The sequence below is a fragment of the Scomber scombrus genome, chromosome 21, assembly GCF_963691925.1.
Source record: "Scomber scombrus chromosome 21, fScoSco1.1, whole genome shotgun sequence".
In the NCBI taxonomy this organism is placed as follows: Eukaryota; Metazoa; Chordata; class Actinopteri; order Scombriformes; family Scombridae; genus Scomber; species Scomber scombrus.
Genome location: NC_084990.1, coordinates 10771088 through 10790557, shown reverse-complemented (window position 1 = coordinate 10790557; position 19470 = coordinate 10771088). Strand labels below are relative to the sequence as shown.

At 41.2% G+C, this 19470-nt stretch overlaps 3 protein-coding genes across 5 annotated transcripts; 1 reads left to right on the top strand and 2 right to left on the bottom strand.

The window, feature by feature from the left end:
• Positions 1 to 1511: 1511 nt before the first annotated feature.
• Positions 1512 to 4471, bottom strand: zgc:112496 (uncharacterized protein LOC541336 homolog). Its single transcript, XM_062442946.1, has 6 exons — positions 4349 to 4471; positions 4082 to 4244; positions 3072 to 3165; positions 2751 to 2910; positions 1831 to 1983; positions 1512 to 1706 (listed from the first exon to the last, which is right to left on the bottom strand). The coding sequence occupies exons 2-6, from the start codon at positions 4207 to 4209 to the stop codon at positions 1531 to 1533; spliced, it is 711 nt and encodes a 236-aa protein (XP_062298930.1). The 5' UTR covers positions 4210 to 4244; positions 4349 to 4471; the 3' UTR covers positions 1512 to 1530.
• A 33-nt stretch (positions 4472 to 4504) lies between these two features.
• On the top strand, positions 4505 to 11197 carry wdr24 (WD repeat domain 24). 2 transcript variants are annotated; one of them, XM_062442563.1, is made up of 11 exons: positions 4505 to 4530; positions 5872 to 5950; positions 6225 to 6709; positions 6985 to 7162; positions 7373 to 8045; positions 8562 to 8674; positions 8752 to 8879; positions 9003 to 9107; positions 9234 to 9571; positions 9893 to 10077; positions 10514 to 11197. In XM_062442563.1, the coding sequence occupies exons 3-11, from the start codon at positions 6229 to 6231 to the stop codon at positions 10680 to 10682; spliced, it is 2370 nt and encodes a 789-aa protein (XP_062298547.1). In that variant the 5' UTR covers positions 4505 to 4530; positions 5872 to 5950; positions 6225 to 6228; the 3' UTR covers positions 10683 to 11197. The 2 variants fall into 2 exon arrangements, with proteins under 2 accessions (XP_062298547.1, XP_062298548.1); XM_062442564.1 differs by lacking the exon at positions 4505 to 4530 and adding an exon at positions 5260 to 5294.
• A 1493-nt stretch (positions 11198 to 12690) lies between these two features.
• Positions 12691 to 18676, bottom strand: anks3 (ankyrin repeat and sterile alpha motif domain containing 3). 2 transcript variants are annotated; one of them, XM_062442209.1, is made up of 16 exons: positions 18624 to 18676; positions 18140 to 18337; positions 17150 to 17348; positions 16859 to 16980; positions 16694 to 16775; positions 16415 to 16532; positions 16176 to 16325; positions 15835 to 15960; positions 15556 to 15671; positions 15301 to 15465; positions 15034 to 15158; positions 14780 to 14921; positions 14401 to 14674; positions 14241 to 14312; positions 14059 to 14150; positions 12691 to 13974 (listed from the first exon to the last, which is right to left on the bottom strand). In XM_062442209.1, the coding sequence occupies exons 2-15, from the start codon at positions 18304 to 18306 to the stop codon at positions 14068 to 14070; spliced, it is 1941 nt and encodes a 646-aa protein (XP_062298193.1). In that variant the 5' UTR covers positions 18307 to 18337; positions 18624 to 18676; the 3' UTR covers positions 12691 to 13974; positions 14059 to 14067. The 2 variants fall into 2 exon arrangements, with proteins under 2 accessions (XP_062298193.1, XP_062298194.1); XM_062442210.1 differs by having other exon boundaries at positions 18140 to 18321.
• Between the last annotated feature and the right edge of the window lie 794 nt (positions 18677 to 19470).

Here is a 19470-nt window from a genome sequence, read left to right as displayed (position 1 = left end):
AAGGCTGCTTTCCTGTTAGCCATATTCCACATGATCATGCACAGAATCCATAAGAGAAAGAAGCCACAGTGCAGACACGCAAAGTTGTTCATATATCCAGTAGATGCTCTGAATTGCTGCTTACCAACTAGCCGGCCAGACTGCCTTTTCTTAGTGTTTTTGTGCTACTTGGATATGGGTAACTCAGTGCAGGACTGTGCAGGTAAAGCAAGCTGCTGTAGCTCCAGAAATGGATATTGAGCTATATTTACAACAAGAGTCATTGGATGATCACCAGTACATAGATTTACACTGTTTTAGTAAAGACGCTGAAGTCTAAAATGCTGGTGTAGGAGTTGTCGAACCTCTATGCCAAGAACCCCCTAAAATTACAAGACTTTAGATCCAAAATTATTCTGGATGATGAAACCATCAAATGTGTAAAATAGAGTCAGATTCATAATTGGTGCTTATTTAAAAGAACAAAACTGGCTGGGATGCGACAAACAAAAACACCACAGTGCAGATAAAACATCCCTCTGTGAATTCCAACGATTGCAAATCATCAAATTTCCCCAATCTATGCCTAAATATCTGAATATCTACAGTGTTAAACTTTAAATGGGGGACGCTGCTGTATTTGTGAATACTGATTTGTGTCTCCCATAGCTAGAAACAACCTTTAAGGAGTTTTATCTTTGTAGAGCTCCACTGAGGACAAAGACTGTAAAAGTATTCAGGGTTTCTTTCTGGAAGTAAAAAGGTACATTTTCTGGTTTCTAGCTTTGGTACAAATTATTTTCATGTTCACAAATACTGGCGTCGTGCAAATATCAGAGGCGGTATCTCTTGGAAGTGAGAATAGTTTCCCTCCGATGGTTTTTCGAACAAAGTCATATCTGTGCTGCTGTGGTCGTTTTTCATGAGCTGCTTACTTGTTATTGATAAAATGGTGCCAAGCTTACAGCGACCTCTCAAACCAGACAGGAGGTTGCACCAACACAGCGTTTACAAAAAGAAAAAGCAGAAGAAGCTATTTTTCTCTTGGTCACGAGGAAACTAAAGGAAAAACTAAATTTACATATGGATAATTTATATCAAAAGTCCTCATTAATTATTTCACAATCTATTGTACTTTTTAAATGTTCTGAACGGAACCATTTTATATTGTATATATATGAATATATTTTGTTTTATTTTTTACTGTTCATTGTACTTTGCTTTAATTTAGAAACAATATAAATAAAGAACAATACTGTGGCAACATACCACTGCTTTTTTTTCTCCATCATCATTCTGCCTGAATTTGAATTTCAAGTGAATAATTATTTTCAGTGCTTTTAGTTTACAGATATAGGAGTAAACTGCATGAAGCTTAACTTACATGTCACTATTTCAGCACATATACTGCATACTTGATTATGATTATTTGCATGTAAAGCATACGATGACACAATCACCCAATACTCAGTATATTCATATAAACTCTTTATTATTTTGGGGAAATATTTCTTTAAAAAACTGACAAACTATTTCACAGTGGTTGTAATTTTATCTGGTTTTGAGCTTCTTCGTTGGTCTCTGGTCAGTGTCTGAGCAGTTCTGCGCCACACTGCTGCCCTTCACATCCACATCCTTGAGAAGCGGGAGCTGCTGCTGAGTGGCGATGGTCGACGCCCACAAACACATCTCCAGTCTGTGGGGTGTCCAGTCCTGCTGGGGATCCGCTGAGGACGAGAGGGGAGTTCATCAGAATACAGATTCAGCCTCAACACTCAAACAGCTCAGAAAACAAAGCGGACACATGCAAAAGTATTTCTACGGTCTCTCATCTCTCCGTCATTGCCTCACCTTTGTTTAGTGTTTTCGTCAGCTCCACCATCTTTCCCAGGTAGAGAGCGTAGTGCTTGGCTGTGTACTGGATGGGCTTCAATCCCGGCACACTCTCCATGGCTTCATCAGCCATGAATGCAGCCCGCTCTGGAGCTCCTGCTGCCAACACAGCTGGAACAAAACAGACAGTCAGCTACAAGCCAAGCTGAGGAGTAGCCATGAACTGCATATTTAACCCTTACATACGGTTTGCATCATATTTGACCCATTTTGACAGTTGAAAGCAATAAAAAAACACCCTTAATTACATTCATTAAGGCTGATTTTTCATAAAGTGGCCAAGAATATTAAAAATGTGGAAAATATTGCAACAATTATTTATTTTTGTGCATCTGGTATACAGTTTTGCACATAGAGGATGTTCTGGGTTGCTATTGGTTGGTGGTTTTAATGATTATGATGTTGCATCTACCATTTACAATAAATTCATAGAAATAGTTATGGCTGTTCTCTTGTTTTAGATAACGTGAGATCCTAATACAGTGTATATTTTCTCTGTGAACCGATAGCTGCAAATCTAAAAGAAACGCTCTCCCTGCTCTCTGAAAACTGAATGAAGGATCAATCACCCATGTATTAAGGACTGATAAGATATTTATGCAAGCAAAAAACATTTGTGGTCCAAAATTTGGTATAGGCACTAATTATAAAGGAATACTTGAGCTGGGTCAGAATATGAATAGTATGTAAAGGTTAAACAGACAGCAGAGAGTTGCAGCTGCTCAGTTGGCCACTGTGAGCACTTAATGAGAAGGGAAATCACTTTGTCCTTTAACAGGATCACAGAGACATTTTATCAGGGTCAACTCTGAGCTTTTATCCATTTGCTGAAAGCCAGTTCAATACTGCGTCCTCATAAATAGAGAGTGTATGCTAACCTGAAGCGGTGGCTGGGCCGACTCCTTTCAGGGAACTGAGCTCTGCGATCGCTGCCTGCACATCAGGCAGGAGGCTAAAGGCCTTTCTGGAACATTTCTCCACAGTGTCCTCGCTGTTGGAAGCCACCAGCTGCTGCAGCCGCGGCCTGAACTTCCCTCTCTGCCGAAAAGCAGACAGGGCCAGTCAAGGACACAGCTGATGCACTGGGTGCTGTTAGACTGTTGGTTGCCCTTTCATATCTGTACTGTATGTAACTGAAGCAGCTGGGACAAAAATCTGTTGTGAGGATGAGTCTAATTTGGTGTGTAGATGCTACTTACAGTGAGCTTCCACTCCATCAGTTTCACCAGCTCTGACAGAATGACATGTTTGTCAGGTCGACTGGAAATGATTGCGGACAGCTCCTCTTGGTACCTGATAAACACAGTTACAGATCAGTTATTTGTAATCTTATACTCAAAGCAAGGCCAGTTAAATCGATTCATATAACACATTTCAAAATAACCTTCTGAATCTTTTTTTATATCTGTTAGGAAACTGTGTACATCACAAGTAGCATGAAAATCTAGGGCTGGGTGATATGGACAAAATTAAATATCATGATATATTTGACCAAATACCTCGATATCATGATGATTATTTTTGCGTCACAAAAATATTTACACAATGAGATATTTGATCATTAATCATCAGTAATATGGATATAAAGGCAAACATAGAACAGCTACTACAGTCTGATAAATTCAGAAATTACCACACTTCACTGTAATGCAGCCTTTAAAACCAGGAAAAGACAACACGTATGTCATGTCATGATATAGCCAAAATCTGAGACAATATCTAGTCTCATATCACAATATTATTATATAATATACTAATATAGTGTCCAGCCCTACTAAAATCAATAAAAAGTCATGCAAAAGACATTTTTTAAAAAGAACATTTAAATGGATGGTAGAAAAATAAATTTGCCGTTGGTTCTCAGGTCTTCTGCTAGTTTGTTGAACTGTGGAGCATTTCATGATTTAAAAAAAAAAGCACACATTTGACAAATGTATGCATGAAACAATGTCTTAAGGTCAGCAATGTCCTTCTTCAACTGTCATATCTTGTTATAATCACATTATGATGTGAATCAACGATCTGAGAGTCCATAATGTAAAAACATGTATTTTTGAGTGATTCGTACAAAAACCAGCTGATTAAAACTGATGTACCACAAATTGTGAAGTGTTATTGGAAGTCTGCATCCCTCACTCACCTGGTGAAGTTGAGCTGAGGTGTGATTGATTGAGTATTGCTATGGGGAGAGAATAAAAAAGGAGATTACCACTTGTCAAGGCTCAACAGCTTTCCAGGTTTCTTGCCTCTGGCCTCTTTGATCTTCACTACATCCCAGTACTTATTATACACACTCCTCCATGTGGATGGATCCTCACAGGCAAACAGAGCACTCATGGCAGCAGAGAGAGAGAGAAAGCTCACAGCATTACCTGCAAACACATGTAAACATCACAGGAAATCATTTTTCTCCACTGTTGAACCATTCCTACAGAAATGTACCTCTGCATTAATGTAGCGTGTGTTATTTACTCACCTTCAAATGTGACCACTTTCGTTTAAGAAACACGAAAACTACACACAAACCCACAAAATGCAGTAAAATTGTGAATGAAGTGTAGCAGCATGTGTAGTTGTGTTTCTTCGATGCGGAAATCCCGCGAGATTATACAGAACACTACTTCCGGTGCCGCTAGCAGTGAGCAACAGTTTCAGAAGGTTAGCTCCACCGCAAGTCTCTCTTTTTTTTTTTACCTTGTTCATATATCTTTTACCGAATTGAATACATGTTTTTAATTTCTCTAATTGTGTGATGCAGCTGTAAAACTTAACAAGTGTCGTGCGTGTTTTCTTCGTTACAAAAGTGTCCGGTTAGCCAGCTAGCATTAGCATCACATTCCTGTCATGTATATGGTACAAAGCACCGCGGAGGGGCGGACAGATAGTTACATCGCTATAAATGTGTTCTATTGAGTGCAGATAATCACCACCAAAGCACAAAATGAAGGGTGTGACATGGAGGTGGAGGTGTTAAAACGAGCACCTCACATTTAGCTCATATACACGTTACATAGGTTTAGAGTTAGTTCCCGCATCGAGCTCGGCGGTGATTAAAACAAACGAACCCATGTCAGTAGGGTAGACAGGTAAACAAATACAATAGACACCTGACAATATTTTCCATGAACTGTTTAAAATCATTATTTGAATAAAACACCATGTAGGATAAGAGGCTGACAACCCTTTCGGGCAGTCATAGGTATCCTCCGTCCACTTTTTAGGTGTGATTTCTTACAGTTTAAAGGAAGTTATCAAGAAAAGTTGCTTGCTGACAAGCTCCTCAGGTGAAAGGTTCCGTTTAAAATCTATTCATCATAATTCTACATTAGTCATTTATGTTCATGTTTTCTTCGGCAAAGACAGCATAACAGGGAATTTTTCATTTTGTCTTAAAGATGTTTCAAGGCCCCCTCCACTCAGAAGTATGTTTATCTTCTTGTTCCTACAGTTGAATGTTTGCACTGTTTCAGAGTGATGTATGCATAGAGTTTGACACTAGAGGCCTTTTTCACATTCATATGCGAAAAGTAGAAAGTTTCTCTTTGCTCACTGAAAATCCAATTTTAAGGATTACGAGCCTAATTTGTAACATCACAACTAGTTTTGAAGCCAGTCCCAGTCTGATATCTAATTTACACAAGTCCAGTGTGGTCATTTGAAGCCTCCAGTGCACAAACACTAAAAAATGATTTTACAGTGAAGCAGGAGACAGCTTGTGTCCAACAGTTAATTATTTGATATAAAAACACATTTGCATATTCATATTCATAGATTATTTAAATTAGGGAGAAGAATTGGATGTCATTTTAAGTATTTTAATGCAATAATTAAACTTTTTTTATGGAAAAAACACGGTACACAAATTATTATTCAGAGTGAGAGTTTAAGAGTTGTTATACATCTTAAAACATATCTGAAAGGGATCTTTAAGTATTTGTGCTAACTATTAACCCAGAGAGTATCTTGCTGTGTGTTGCTGACATTCCGATCTCTTACTAGAAAGTTGGCTCTCATGGGAGCACATGAAGAGGACTCTGTGCTGCTGCAGACATTGACGAGGTCAGCAGTTCTTCACCAGGTAAGTACTGCAGCCATTTTATTGCTTTAAATGCTCTAATAAATACAACTCTGTGGATTGATTTGTTTGTTGCACACAGCCACCCCTCCTGCTCCTTACACCAGTACTGCATATATTTAACATTTTATTTTGCTTGACTGCCACCTTCTGGTGGATTTTTGGACAGACTTGTGGTCAGGTGCCTTTTCACAGCAGTTTTGTAAAAATGTTCACTGATGCATCTAGTCACTATAATTGCCTCTGAAATCAAGAAAAACATTTTTTTCTGCTCTAGGAACATGGAGAAGATGTCACGGGTCACCACAGCTCTTGGCAGCAGTTCCATCAGTGGCCGAACTATGTTCTGCCACCTGGACGCTCCTGCCAATGCCATCAGCGTGTGCCGTGACGCCACGCAGGTGGTGGTGGCCGGCCGCAACATCTTCAAGATCTATGCATTGGAAGAGGAGCAGTTTGTGGAGAAGCTGAATCTCCGTGTTGGCCGTAAACCCTCTCTCAACTTCAGCTGCGCAGATGTCATGTGGCACCAGATGGAGGAGAACCTGCTGGCAACTGCTGCCACCAATGGGGCGGTGGTCACCTGGAACCTGGGAAAGCCCTCTCGTAACAAGCAGGACCAGCTGTTTACTGAGCACAAACGAACCGTCAACAAGGTGTGCTTCCACCCCACAGAGGTTTACATGCTGCTAAGTGGCTCACAGGATGGCTTCATGAAGTGCTTTGACCTGCGCAAGAAGGAGTCTGTCAGCACTTTTTCAGGTTGAATATTATGTGAATGCAGTTTTAATCATTCATTTTTCACAAGTGTAGTGGAACTTCTGAGTGTTTTGCATGATATAAACTTCATTTTAATATACTAATATTTACCGTGTGAATAACTGAAAAATTTGAATGCACACTTTCGCTTCATATATTTAACATTGTGTTCAGAAGTAATGTTTCCACCTTTAGAAATGAGGAATTAGGAAAACAACATAACTTCTCTGGCTCTTATCACTTAATTTTGCTGTTTATTTTTGTTTCCATTGCTCTAGGTCAGTCAGAGAGTGTAAGGGACGTCCAGTTCAGCATGAAGGATTATTTCACATTTGCTGCATCCTTTGAGAATGGCAATGTCCAGCTGTGGGACATCAGACGACCAGACCGCTATGAGAGGATGTTCACTGCCCACACTGGGCCTGTATTCTGCTGCGACTGGCACCCTGATGACAGGTAAAACTAATTTGTGTCTCAAACAAACTAAGAAATGTAGAAAAGAAAAGTTTTCCTCTCGAAAGGTTCATACTGTATGTTACTTACAAGTGTGAAATTTTTATCCAACTAGTTATAGTGTTTTATGTTTATGCAGTTAAACAGTCCACGTCTGTATTTCATTCTATTCTTATGTTTGTTGGTGGGTTGCCACTTTTGTCTCCATTGCAGAGGATGGTTGGCCACAGGAGGCCGCGATAAGATGGTGAAGGTGTGGGACATGACAACAAACCGAGCCAAGGAGATCTACTGTGTCCAGACCATCGCCTCAGTTGCACGAGTAAAGTGGCGTCCAGAGAGGAAGTTCCATTTGGCCACTTGCTCCATGATGGTGGATCACAACATCTATGTGTGGGACGTCCGAAGACCTTTCATTCCCTTCGCGACCTTTGAGGAACACAAAGATGTGACCACCGGTATTGTGTGGCGCCATCAGCACGACCCTCATTTTCTGCTTTCTGGTTCTAAAGACAGTACACTCTACCAGCATATGTTTAAGGATGCCACTCGTCCCGTGGACAAGGCCAACCCCGAGGGTCTGTGCTTCGGACTGTTTGGCGACCTGGCCTTTGCAGCCAAGGAGAGTCTGATCAGCAGTGACGTTAACAGAAAGCCTTATCCTGGAGGCGACCGCCGCTACCCCATCTTTTTCTTCAAGAAGCCCGATCCGACAGAACAGTTTGCCCACGTGTCCAGTGCTCTCAGTGTCTTTGAGACAGACTTGGACAGTAACCGCATGGACTGGTTCGTCAAGACAGCACAACTCTACCTCCTCAGCGGGAAGCCGTTTGCTGAGCTGTGTGATCACAATGCCAAGGTGGCACGTGAGCTCAAAAGACCTCAGGTCAGACACACCACTGTACGAACAAACCTGTGCTTGGTGCTTCTATTTGAAATAATCAAGCTAAGTTTTGATATTGCCATTTGAAATTTTGACAGATTTATTACTGATGTGAGCAAGCGCTGAGCATATTATTGATAAAGTAATTATTTTTGCATTGCATCCTAACATGACTGTGCTATGATTGTACACATACATTACCAGCAGTGGTGTGTGTATTTGTCATTGCTTGAAATATTAGTGTGAGTAATAAAAAAAAAATGCTTTGATCCCCTGATATTTCCAACATAATAAGTAGTAAAATATAATAGAAATAAAAAGACAAAACAAGCAGAAGTGTTAATGAAAATTTGATAAGAACTAATAAAAAGTAACTAAATTTGTTACCCTAATATAATACTGAAATTGTCGCTCTATTCCATTTCAGGGAAACCAAATGTGATCACAGTAACCCATTTAATCTAAATATGTTTTGTATGTGCTCTGAATAACCAGACTTTTTTTTTCTTCAATACAAAGGTTTCCACAACATGGACCATGCTGAGAATCATGTTCTCTGACCCAGCAAACCTCACGACACCCGGTCCTAACCACAACCTCAGTAAACTGGGTACTCTGCCTCTAATGAACAGGTAAATTAGTTTTTTCATTACAAAACAAATAATAATGGTAATTTACGGACAAGTGTTGATGTACTTTATGTGTTCAGTTTCAGTATGAAGGAAATGGGCTCAGGGATGGGCACAGAAAGCAGACTGGAGCGCAGTAAAGGTGAGAGCAGGCAGGATAACATCCACCTGGAGCCCGGGAACTCACACATCAGCAATAATAATGAAGGTGAGTGTGATCTGAAAACTCTTAGAGGCCAATCTGCACACTGACGTGATCTTGATTTCTCTATTTCATTGTCTAATATTCATGACTTGTATAAAAAACCTGTAACATTCAATTTCCCCTCAGAAAACGAGGAGACAGAGGGTAGTGAGGGACAGGCTGAGTATATGTTTGGCGATGCAGAGTTAGATGACGACGACCTCTACTCAATGGAACACGAAAACCAAACAGGTCAGGCGTAGTCTTGTATTTGATGGAACAAAAGAGTTGCTTACATCAGTGCCTGCTATTTATAACTGCCTCCATGCTCAGTGTTCTTTTGTGTAATATTATCATGGCTCCTTTTTGTCATGACAGAGGAGCAAGAGTACACGCTGCCCCAGGAGGCCTTCCAGCTGCGCCACGAGATCATGGATAACCCATCTGCTCCTGAGCACCTTCAGCAGGACAAGGCCGACTCCCCGCATGTCAGCGGCAACGAGGCGGAAGTCACCTGCCTGACGCCCATCGAGTCCTTCTCGCTCATCTCCATTTCCCAGCCGCTGTTCACCCCTCATCTCCCCGCCAGCTTCTTTTGCCCCATCGTGCGGGAGATGCTGAGCTACTACGCCGAGCAGGGAGACGTACAGATGGCCGTGTCTGTGCTCATTGTCTTGGGGGACCGGATCCGTAAAGAGATTGATGACCTCACTCAGGTCAGCTGCTCTAAAATCCAGCAGCTTGTGCTGCACTTGCACCATTTCTTTAGATTTTCTTTTTGTTGGCAGACGCATTAATCAAAAAGCTTGGTCTGTTTTGTTGAAAAAAGCTTATATGATGCCCAAATTGCAATTGTGCAAATTCAATGCAGTGAGGTTTGAGGCTTGTGTAGGCATTACACATGACTGTAAATTACAAATAGCTAACCTGTTCACTCTCAAAACACCCAGGGATTAAAATTGAACTTCGACCTTGCCGGTTTAGAAAACTAAGCAGACAAAATAGGAAACCCTCACCGACTTGCGTTTCCATTTTAGGAGCACTGGTACATGTCCTACATAGACCTGCTGCAGCGATTTGAGCTGTGGAACGTGTCCAACGAGGTCATCAAGTTGAGTACGTGCAGCGCCATCACCTGCCTGAATCAGACGTCTACCACACTGCACATCAACTGCAGCAATTGCAAACGGCCAATGAACAACAGGGGCTGGATTTGTGACAGGTATGAACATTACATCACCAGTTAAGAGTTCTGTGTGTGTGTGTGTGTGTGTGTGTGTGTGTGTGTGTGTGTGTGTGTGTGTGTGTGTGTGTGTGTGTGTGTGTGTGTGTGTGTGTGTGTGTGTGTCTGGATATGTTATAGTCAAATTACTTGTACTTCTCTACATTTCACACAAACCTTGTTGCTTTCACTTGCAAGTGTGTTCAGTAGGGTAGGGTGTGTAGTGTTTTTTTTAAACTTGTTTACTTCTCTTAAAGTCATTTTAATTTTGTGGAAATTGCAAAAATTTTCAAAAAACATTCATTTTTTAAAAAGCTGGTATTTCAAGTGTCATTCCCCTGTTGTCTGTTCCCCACATTTTCCTGAATGCTACATCTGTGTACTTCACACTAATGATTTAGTTCTTACTGACAAGCATCCTGCGTCTGTCCTCTAGGTGCCACCAGTGTGCCAGTGTGTGTGCAGTGTGCCATCACGTGGTAAAGGGACTGTTTGTGTGGTGTCAGGGCTGCAGCCATGGCGGACATCTGGAGCACATAATGAACTGGCTCAAGAGCAGCGCCCACTGCCCTGCCGGCTGCGGTCACCTGTGTGAATACACCTGAGCCCATCACAACCACTGTTCACACAGCTGCTCCTCTGCAGGGCCGGGAATCAGTCGTCACGCCAGCCTGGATCTCACACATACATATCCAGACAAATGAGCTGTCTTGATCTCTCAGCTTGGGCTCGGAGGCTTTTGTCACAATGGAAAGAAGAAGGAAACCTGTGTGTGTTTGTGCGTGCGCGCCAGATGTGGGATCAGTTCAAGAGGAAGAGGTTTATATGTGCTCTCCTGGACAGCCATTCAAGAGCAAACACAATCACATATTGGTGAATTTGTACATAAGCAGATGATCTGAATTAAAAGTATATAACAATATTTTTTGTGAAGTCACACTTGCTGCTTTTTACATGTTTTGAAAGCCCTCAGTGAAACCCTGAAGGTTGTACAAGAAGAACTGCTCATCTTAAGTGGCTTGTTAATGTTTGTACATAACAAGGACTGTAGATAATGTTGAAATAATTTATATGGTTTGTAGCTCTCTGTTGAAGCAAAACAATTAAAGCAATACACATTAAATCGACTCCTGAAGCTGGACCTCTGAAGTCTGTTTTGTCAAGAAAAAAAACAACTTTCTTGCAGTAACATAACCCTTATTAGGTTTTTGTTTATTAATCACAGTAAACACAGTGTGACTGAATCCAGGTCTTTTGAACATGTGCTGAGCCTTACATTGATGCACATATTCACACCTGTTGGCCGGTACGTCCAGTCTACCATCGTCTGCTTAACAGTCCCAGAGGAGCAGCACGGGTAGAAAGTGAGAGGAAGGACCACTACTTGTTCATTTCCCTAAACACACTTTAATCTTATTGGCCCAGAAATGGTAACAGGCAACCTGCCAACATGTCTAGCCTCTAGTTCAGCAGCCAGGCACAATGTGTGCTGATTATAGCTATTATATACAGCTATTTGATTGTCATACTTTGTGGTGAGATAAACAGATACATGTAGAAGCCAAAAGTCATCCTGCTAAAAAAAACAAAACGGCTCTGTGTTGGGATTTCATCAGTCCTCTATAGCCTGATTGCAACTGGATGGATCATTTTACAATCTGGTTGTCAGTTTCACCAGCGGACTATTACATGAAATGTGTAAATTATCACTGAGAGGTGCAAAATGTTTAATTAGTCCAGTCTGATTGTATTTATTTGGGCACATGTGCTACTCAGCATCTCAAGTGTTTGTAAATGAGCAGCAGAGCATCACCACAGATGATACAGATAAAAGTCCTCTGGTCCCTGAACATTCAAATCCACTTAAAATTATCTTGGTTTTAGTGACCCATGAGAATACTGTGTTATGGTGCTCAAAGCTAGAAGGCTTTCAGATTTCAGAAATGATAGCTGTAACTCTACACAACACTGCAGTCATATAAATGTTTTTAATTTAAAAGAAGTCACTTTGTCACTTGTTTAATCATAATCTCTTAAATCTGATTTATATGAAATGACAACAGTAATCATCTCTAGTAGTGCAGTTATTAATATAGTCATTAATACACTTACAGTTGTCCTCTCAATCATAAGTAGAGCAGTGATGTAGGAGCTGGACGGAGTTTGTGCTCATTTAAAAACCTGCAGGCCTGAAGCTGGTTTATCTGGATCAGCTGCGATAGCTAATGTCAGCCAACGTTCGCATCATGCCAAGTCTGTTACTGAGCAGCAACTGTCATCACATCGATTTACCGCCAAGGCTGCAGGCATAATGAAGCTTTTTGGGATGTACTCCACATTAGGACATCCCAAAAAGTAGGAGGGGAATCCCTGACCCCAGGCTCAGTCTGCACACTACTACCATATGGTGTTAGCAGATTAAATATTGACCACACTGATGGAGCGAGAGTCATCTGAACCGCATGATTAGATTAAACGTCAAGTAATCTAATTTAGAGCCCAATGGGCAAGTAAAAAAGTAAGCGTTTACAAGCGTTTAACAAAAATTTAAGTGAAAAATGTTGTGATGCTCGCTGCTGCACATAAGCTCCAAAAATGCCAATTAATTTGTATACAAGTTTTATGTATTTTATTAAAGTATTTAATTCTATACTTAAGTTACATTTTTTTTACATCTCAAGCCTTCAAACATCACTTCAACTAAATACAGATTTCTCAGTTCCCATTTAAAGTCCTGGAAATGGTTTCTGGTCAACTCTTTGATGTGCAGACAGGCTAACACATATTTCAATCTAGTTTTCTTAACACTACTGAAACAGCTCTTCCCACTATCAGTAAAGCCTGAGTCCTGATTAATAGCAGTGAAGCTCATGTTGAAATCTCATAAAATTATACTATAAAAATGTTCACACATTGTCTTTTTGTCACATCTATATGTGGATAAAATATAAACCAAAATTGACTTTTTCATAACAATGTGATGATTTCACGTCTTAAAAGAAATGAACTGTGGTGTATGTATCTCAGACCTTTTTATCAATTTAAAACAAAAAGAAAATGTTGGTTTTGGTTATCGTTATCAACCACTGCATCTCAGGGAAACAAGGTTTTACTTCAGGTAGGAATACAGCTGTAAATGCTTTGGTTGTGTTCTGAAATTGTGGCCAATAATCCGAGATTTAAATACTTTATATTTTTATTCATAACTCTGCATTTACATGCGCCAATGTCCACAGAATTAGAGAAGATAAAGAAGACCATCCTGGTGGATTTAAATGTATCGCTGTATAACATAAACTAAGAGGATTCACAGATTTCTCTCATTTGGATTCTTCACCTCTTCAAAATGCATTCAGCAGGACATTTCAAACCTATCAACAGCATACAAATGAGAAGATTTCATTCAAAACACAAACTAAAGCTCAGCAGAACTACACGGACTACTACACTACTGTTAAGAAGCGTACCTCTTTATCTGGTGGCAAGAACATAATTTAAACCACATTTCATGTCAGAAGAGGGTACAAGTTTTGTTAAAACTTCACAGTATTACAGCCTCTGATCCACAGTAGAGCGCTGTGCCAATTCGTCCCTTCTCCTCTACTCCTCCCCTCTGTGCATTTTTTCACAGCGCAGCTACAGGAGTCCAGTATACACCAGCACAAGCGTGTGAGGGTCAGATGCCCTTCCTGCCTGCTTGTCGTTTCCCTGCAGCAGCTGCCGTTGCCACTGGCGAGCTCTGGTCCACCAGCCAATCCCCGAGGAGCAGCGGGTCGGCCGTTTCGCTCCCCGAGCCGTTCTGGTCCGGCAGGGCTGGCCTTGTCTTCGGCCTCCTCCCATTTCACTGAGATTGTTCAGGGTGGTAAGCTCACCCTCCGTCAATATTAGCAGAAGCCCCTTAAAAAAGCCAAAGACAGGAAGTTAGAGGAACACCTCTCCCAGGAGCTGCTGTGTCTAATCAGAGTTTCTTATTGTGCTCACCTTGTAAAATTAAGGCCTTTCCCAGCTATCAGAGACTTTTTCGGGTGCACTCAGTCGCCTCAGACTCTGAAGCACAGTTTGCATGGTCGCCGCTGTGGTGATGAAACAATCAGAAACCAATGTTAGGAAACTCCCCTGATGACTGAATATGACTTTAGTCACTGAGTATTAAACAGTCTTACCCAGTTCCTCTTCATAGGAATCCAGCTTCTTCATCAGCTCTACAACACTGGAATGAGTCGGGACCCCTACAGCTAAAAGGAGAAGTCACTTTTACTTTTTTTTTTTTTTAAACGGCAAAATGTAAAAAGGTGTGATCCAGCACAGGATACCTCAACTCACAATTAACACCAGTGTCAGCTTTAGTTTTATCTTCCACGGCTGTATAAAAGCTGCCATTCCCATCAGTAGTGAGACTGGAGAGCAGTTCAGAGCGGCAGGCTCTGGCATTCGCCATCGAGGCGTTCATTTCCTGGGCCAGCCGGTGGTTCTCCACCAGCTCAGTGTGGACCCTCCTCCATGCCATCTTGTCCTCCATCAGACATCCCTCCATCACAGTACGCAGCTCCTTCTCCTGAGACACCTGGCTCTGCAGGCCCTCCGCATCCTCACAGCGCTACACAGGCAGAGAGAATGACAGGTAAATTGTTGGTAAAAGATTTTCACTTTGTCTAGAAAACCAGAAAAGTGAAGTTACAGTGAGTGTTAGTCCTATAGTTACTTTGTGTAGCTGGATGGCCATCTCCTGCATCTCAGCCTCCAGCTGGTCAGCATACGCCTGTTCCAGAGCATCGCTGGGAGGTCGAGCACTGCTGTGCCATCTTGCTATAGCTGAGGTCATCTTTCGCTTTGGTCCAAACAATCTGGAGAGTCAGCAACAGAGTCAATGCTTTGTGTGCTATGAAATGGATTTGCTAGGGTTTTCAAAATATATGTGCTGTGGTTAATGTGAAAGAAGGGCCTGAAGTCTCTTACGTGATCCCTATTTCTTTGAGATCATTCTCTGTCAGGGTGAGAAATATCCGCAGGTCAATGTCTTGCTCCTCGAGTAAGGGCAGATACTTAGAGAAGCCAATTTGCTCCAAGAACTCTGACAGATCCTATAGAAATAAAAGATTTTAAGTCTAGTCCAAAATCCAATAAAGTCCAGAATAAATGAATCAAGCACACAACCACATAGATTTTGTGAAATGAGCGCTAACTAACTAACTTTGTAGGAAACTACTATAAACAGAAACATGCCTTTGGACCAGAGTAGGAGGGTGGAGGACCAACATGCGAGCGTATCCCACCGTTCCCTGTACCACTAGTGTGAGCTGCATCGCTGCTTCCATGGCGATTCTTGCCTTTTGAGTGATGGGCCTTATTTACTCTGCGAGCGATGCTTTTTTTGCTCTGGTCAGAGTCCTGGTGGAGGAGGAAAAAGTTACATATGTCTGTCACTGCGATAGAAAAAGATGTGGGCTTTGTCTCCAAAACAGCAGCTTGTGTGCTCACCTCATTACTCCCCACAGAACCTTCCCAATTGTGACCAATCCCATGAGGCAGGCCTTCACTGCTGCTACTGCTGCTCCTCATGGTGGGCATATCATTGTCAAAGAATGGACTGTCATCTGCAGCGGTATCACAACAAAAATGTAATTGCTTTGGCGCCCAGTACAACTGATTACACTCCTCCTGTTCTGCTTTATGTTAATCAACGATCAAACAAAATGCAGCGTTTCTGGTGGTTCCTTTCTTCCATAGACACTACTGAAGATGTCACACAACACTCACCTCTGCTGCTGTTGCTCTGGCCATCCAGCTCGTTGATGGGTGAGGTCACGTCACGATAGCAGATACCTTCACTCTGTTCCCCGATATCACGGAATGTCATGTAGCCTGGCGGCACGGCGGGAGGCTCTGTGAGGAGTCATATTAACAAGCTGAGTCCTGTTTCAGAGTGCTGTCTCTCTATTTTCTAAGACATTCTGTCAGTCGAGCTGCTTCACGCACTGACTTTATTTCCTTTTTCAGAAGCTGAATCTTTTGTGTAATTTGTCCTAACAACTAGAACCATCACACCAGTGTGGACAGAGGTTGGCAGATCTGAGACCAGACATCTTATATGACACTACCACACAGTTTGCCGGGGCCTCCTACTCGGAACTTTGCGATGGCCTGGGGCCCATCATGGATGCTAGCGCCTTTAGCTCGGTTACGACTTGGCCTGATCCTTGGAGGTGCGCTGTCCGAGTCCTCGGAGGAGCTCAGGTCTTCAAACGGTCCTGACAAGTTGGGTCACACACGCAAAAATAAACATGAAAATAAAACAGACAAGAATTGTTAATGAAAGTTAGGCTGTTTAAACAAATACCTGCTTTGAACCTCGGAGAACGTGAGTCAATGTGGCTGACAATCTTGGTATAGCCGTACATCATGGCTAGGGCACGTGCGGTCTCTCCTTTAGCATTGCGGTCATCGACTTTAACTTTCTGTAAGTGTATGAAACAAAGATGTGAGGATTACAAGATTCTGTGTCAGCACGACGATGAGGTTTTGTCTGCAATGTGCTGACAAATCATTTTGTGCACATTTCCTGGTGCTGCAGCTCAACAGCACCAACAGTAAAGTTTGTGGACGGTAATTTACTCACATGATCAAGCAGGTACTGAACAATGATTTCATGTCCAGAAGCAGCAGCTTCCATCAGGGGAGTAAAACCTGATCCCGGCTCCCTGCGGATGAGAGAAATAATTATGAAAAGTTCAATATCTGAATGGACGATTGCAGTAGTGTGAGGATGAATGAAGACACTCACTTCACGTTGGCATCTGCGTTGTTATCCAGCAGGAACTTCAACATCTGCTGGTGACCTGTGCTTGTACAGTGGAACAGAGCGGTCCAGCCTCGAGAGTCCTTCAGCTCCAACTCAGCACCTTGCTTTTAGGGCAAAAATAAAAAAGCCTTTCATACTATGCATAACAAAAGTGTTAAAACATAGAAGTGGATCAAAAGGACAAGAAAAACACCATTCTATCCCCTTAGAGTGCTGAAATTTCAGCCTGTACATTTGTTATCACCGCATGAATATTTAAGGGTCAACTTGTACCTGAAGCAGAAAGTATGCAATACTTTCATTCCCACAGCTTGCTGCCAGCATCAGTGGAGTCAGTCCTTTGGCAGTGGTGGCATTTACATTCACTCCAGCCTCAAGCAAGAGATTTGCGATGTTGTCGTGGCCGATGTAGGATGCATACATTAACGGGGTCCATCCTCCAACATTTTTGCCATTCAGGTCCACCTCTCGACTGAAAACAAACAAGATTATATTCATATATAATCTGCGGAGGACGAGGCTGAAACTAGCTTCCTATTTAAAGTTAAGGGAACAGTTGAAGGGAAAGTTAAGAAAAACTAATATTTATATCTAGCAGCTGGTTCTGATTTTTTACCCCTTACATTTGTGAATAGATGTTAAACAATGTATCAAAAGCCTTAACATTGTTTAAACCCATTTTCAGATTTGCATAATCTTTCTTCTGTTTGCAAAACTGAAAAAGGGCTATTTCAATGCCCCTCCAGACCACATCAGACCAGGTCCAGATCAAACCCAATATACTTAGAATGTCTAATCTGGACTAAATTAACAAAAAGACTCCAGATTTATTAAAATACAGTTTTGGATTTGTGAAACCTTTATTCTATTTGTGAAAAATGGAAAAAAGGCCATTTCACAGATATTTCCCCATCCAGCTCACATCAGACTAGTTCCAGTATCCATGATACTTACACTTTCCAAATTGGGACTAGATATGTTTTAATGAGTCTCTAGAGCCTCTTTGTTAATGTTCACCCGATTTGACTAGATCTGGTCAAATGCGGTCTGGATGGGAAATAAGCAGTGAAATCGCCCTTTTTGTGTGTGTATTTAATGAGCAACTTAAAGGTTTCACAAATCTGAAAGTGGGTTCCAATCACGTTAAATGCTTTTGCTACGATGTGTAACACTTTGAACACACTTTGCTGCAGACGACACTGTGGTCGTATGTGCAGGAAAAGCAACACATTTGCTAAAGTGACTCTTCATTTAGGCTCCCACTTTTTGATGCACTCCGCCACCACGTCGTATTGGCCGATGGAGCAGGCAGTGTGGAGGTCCAGAGGTACATCCAGCTCCTCGGGTCTCACCAGAGAGTCTCCCAGCCACAGGGAGAGGCTGGCACCCAGCTGCTCACACTCACTGGCCTCGTCGCTCAGCTCCGACATGTTTTCTTCCCTCACCTGAAAACAGTGAAGACTGAGCACCAAAAACAACACAGCAAGAGTCGGTTCATTTTGTGGGGTTTAGTTTGTGATAAACATCTAGAACAATGTCAAATAAAATCAGTTTTTTTTAGCTGCAGCTTCTTTAGAGAAAGTGTTGTTGTATTTGTTAACTGTAACTCCCAAATTAGCTCTTTGGGCTAGCTTTACGTTATCTTAGCGGTGTAAACTTATATTTTAAACTATGAATACAATAATTCTTCAAACTGTCAATCTGTTTTGTTCACATTGTGGGCAAATATCAGCAGTTGAACACTTACAGTCAACAGGTCCCGTTAGCTTGTTTTCTCTGCGGATAAAACTTTTTGTTTTGGGTGTCACACTCTAATGTGTTCGTGTTGAAACATGCCCCGCCCTTTCCGGGTTACTATGTAAGTGAGATTTCCAAATTGTTTATACCTAAGAAGTGTAGAAAATTGTGTTATTCCCTTTCAACTTTGCTACTGTGACCTTGAAAGTGATACTTTAAATTTACCTGCATACAAATGTGCACATTTTCACTTCACATAGTCAGAAAAACCAACGTATGATTCAAAATGAAGATGTACTTACACTTAAGTAATACAATAATTACCACAAAATATTTAAAGATTCATGATTCAACTGTAAATCGCTTTCACAAATAGTAACCCATCATCATATCAAGTAGTATGTTGTTTTTTCTGACTTGTGAATGAAAAATAGCAAATTCATCCATTTTCCAATTGAAAAATGAGTCAATTTCAATAGCTCACCATCCTGATCACAAAAGCAAAGTTTGAAGGGAATAATAGTTTTTTTTCTAAACTTTTTATACATAAACCATTCAGGAAATAACATTTACTAGCCAGGAACAAAAAAAAACCCAAAAATGGTTACATGGTGTAATCAAAGGGATAAGAAAGTAATTATAAAATGTATCTGTGACACTAAATCATCACCTTTTGTTTCAATAAATCATTCAAATGAAACAATACATGAGGGTAAACTCTCCTGTTCACCTTCATTTTGAGAGGTATATATATTTTGTACATAGTTTGTTGACTTTAGTGAAACTATATCAAACCACACTTCAATAAAAACTGATTTATAATACAATTGTATACCTTCCTTGTGACAGAACAATGC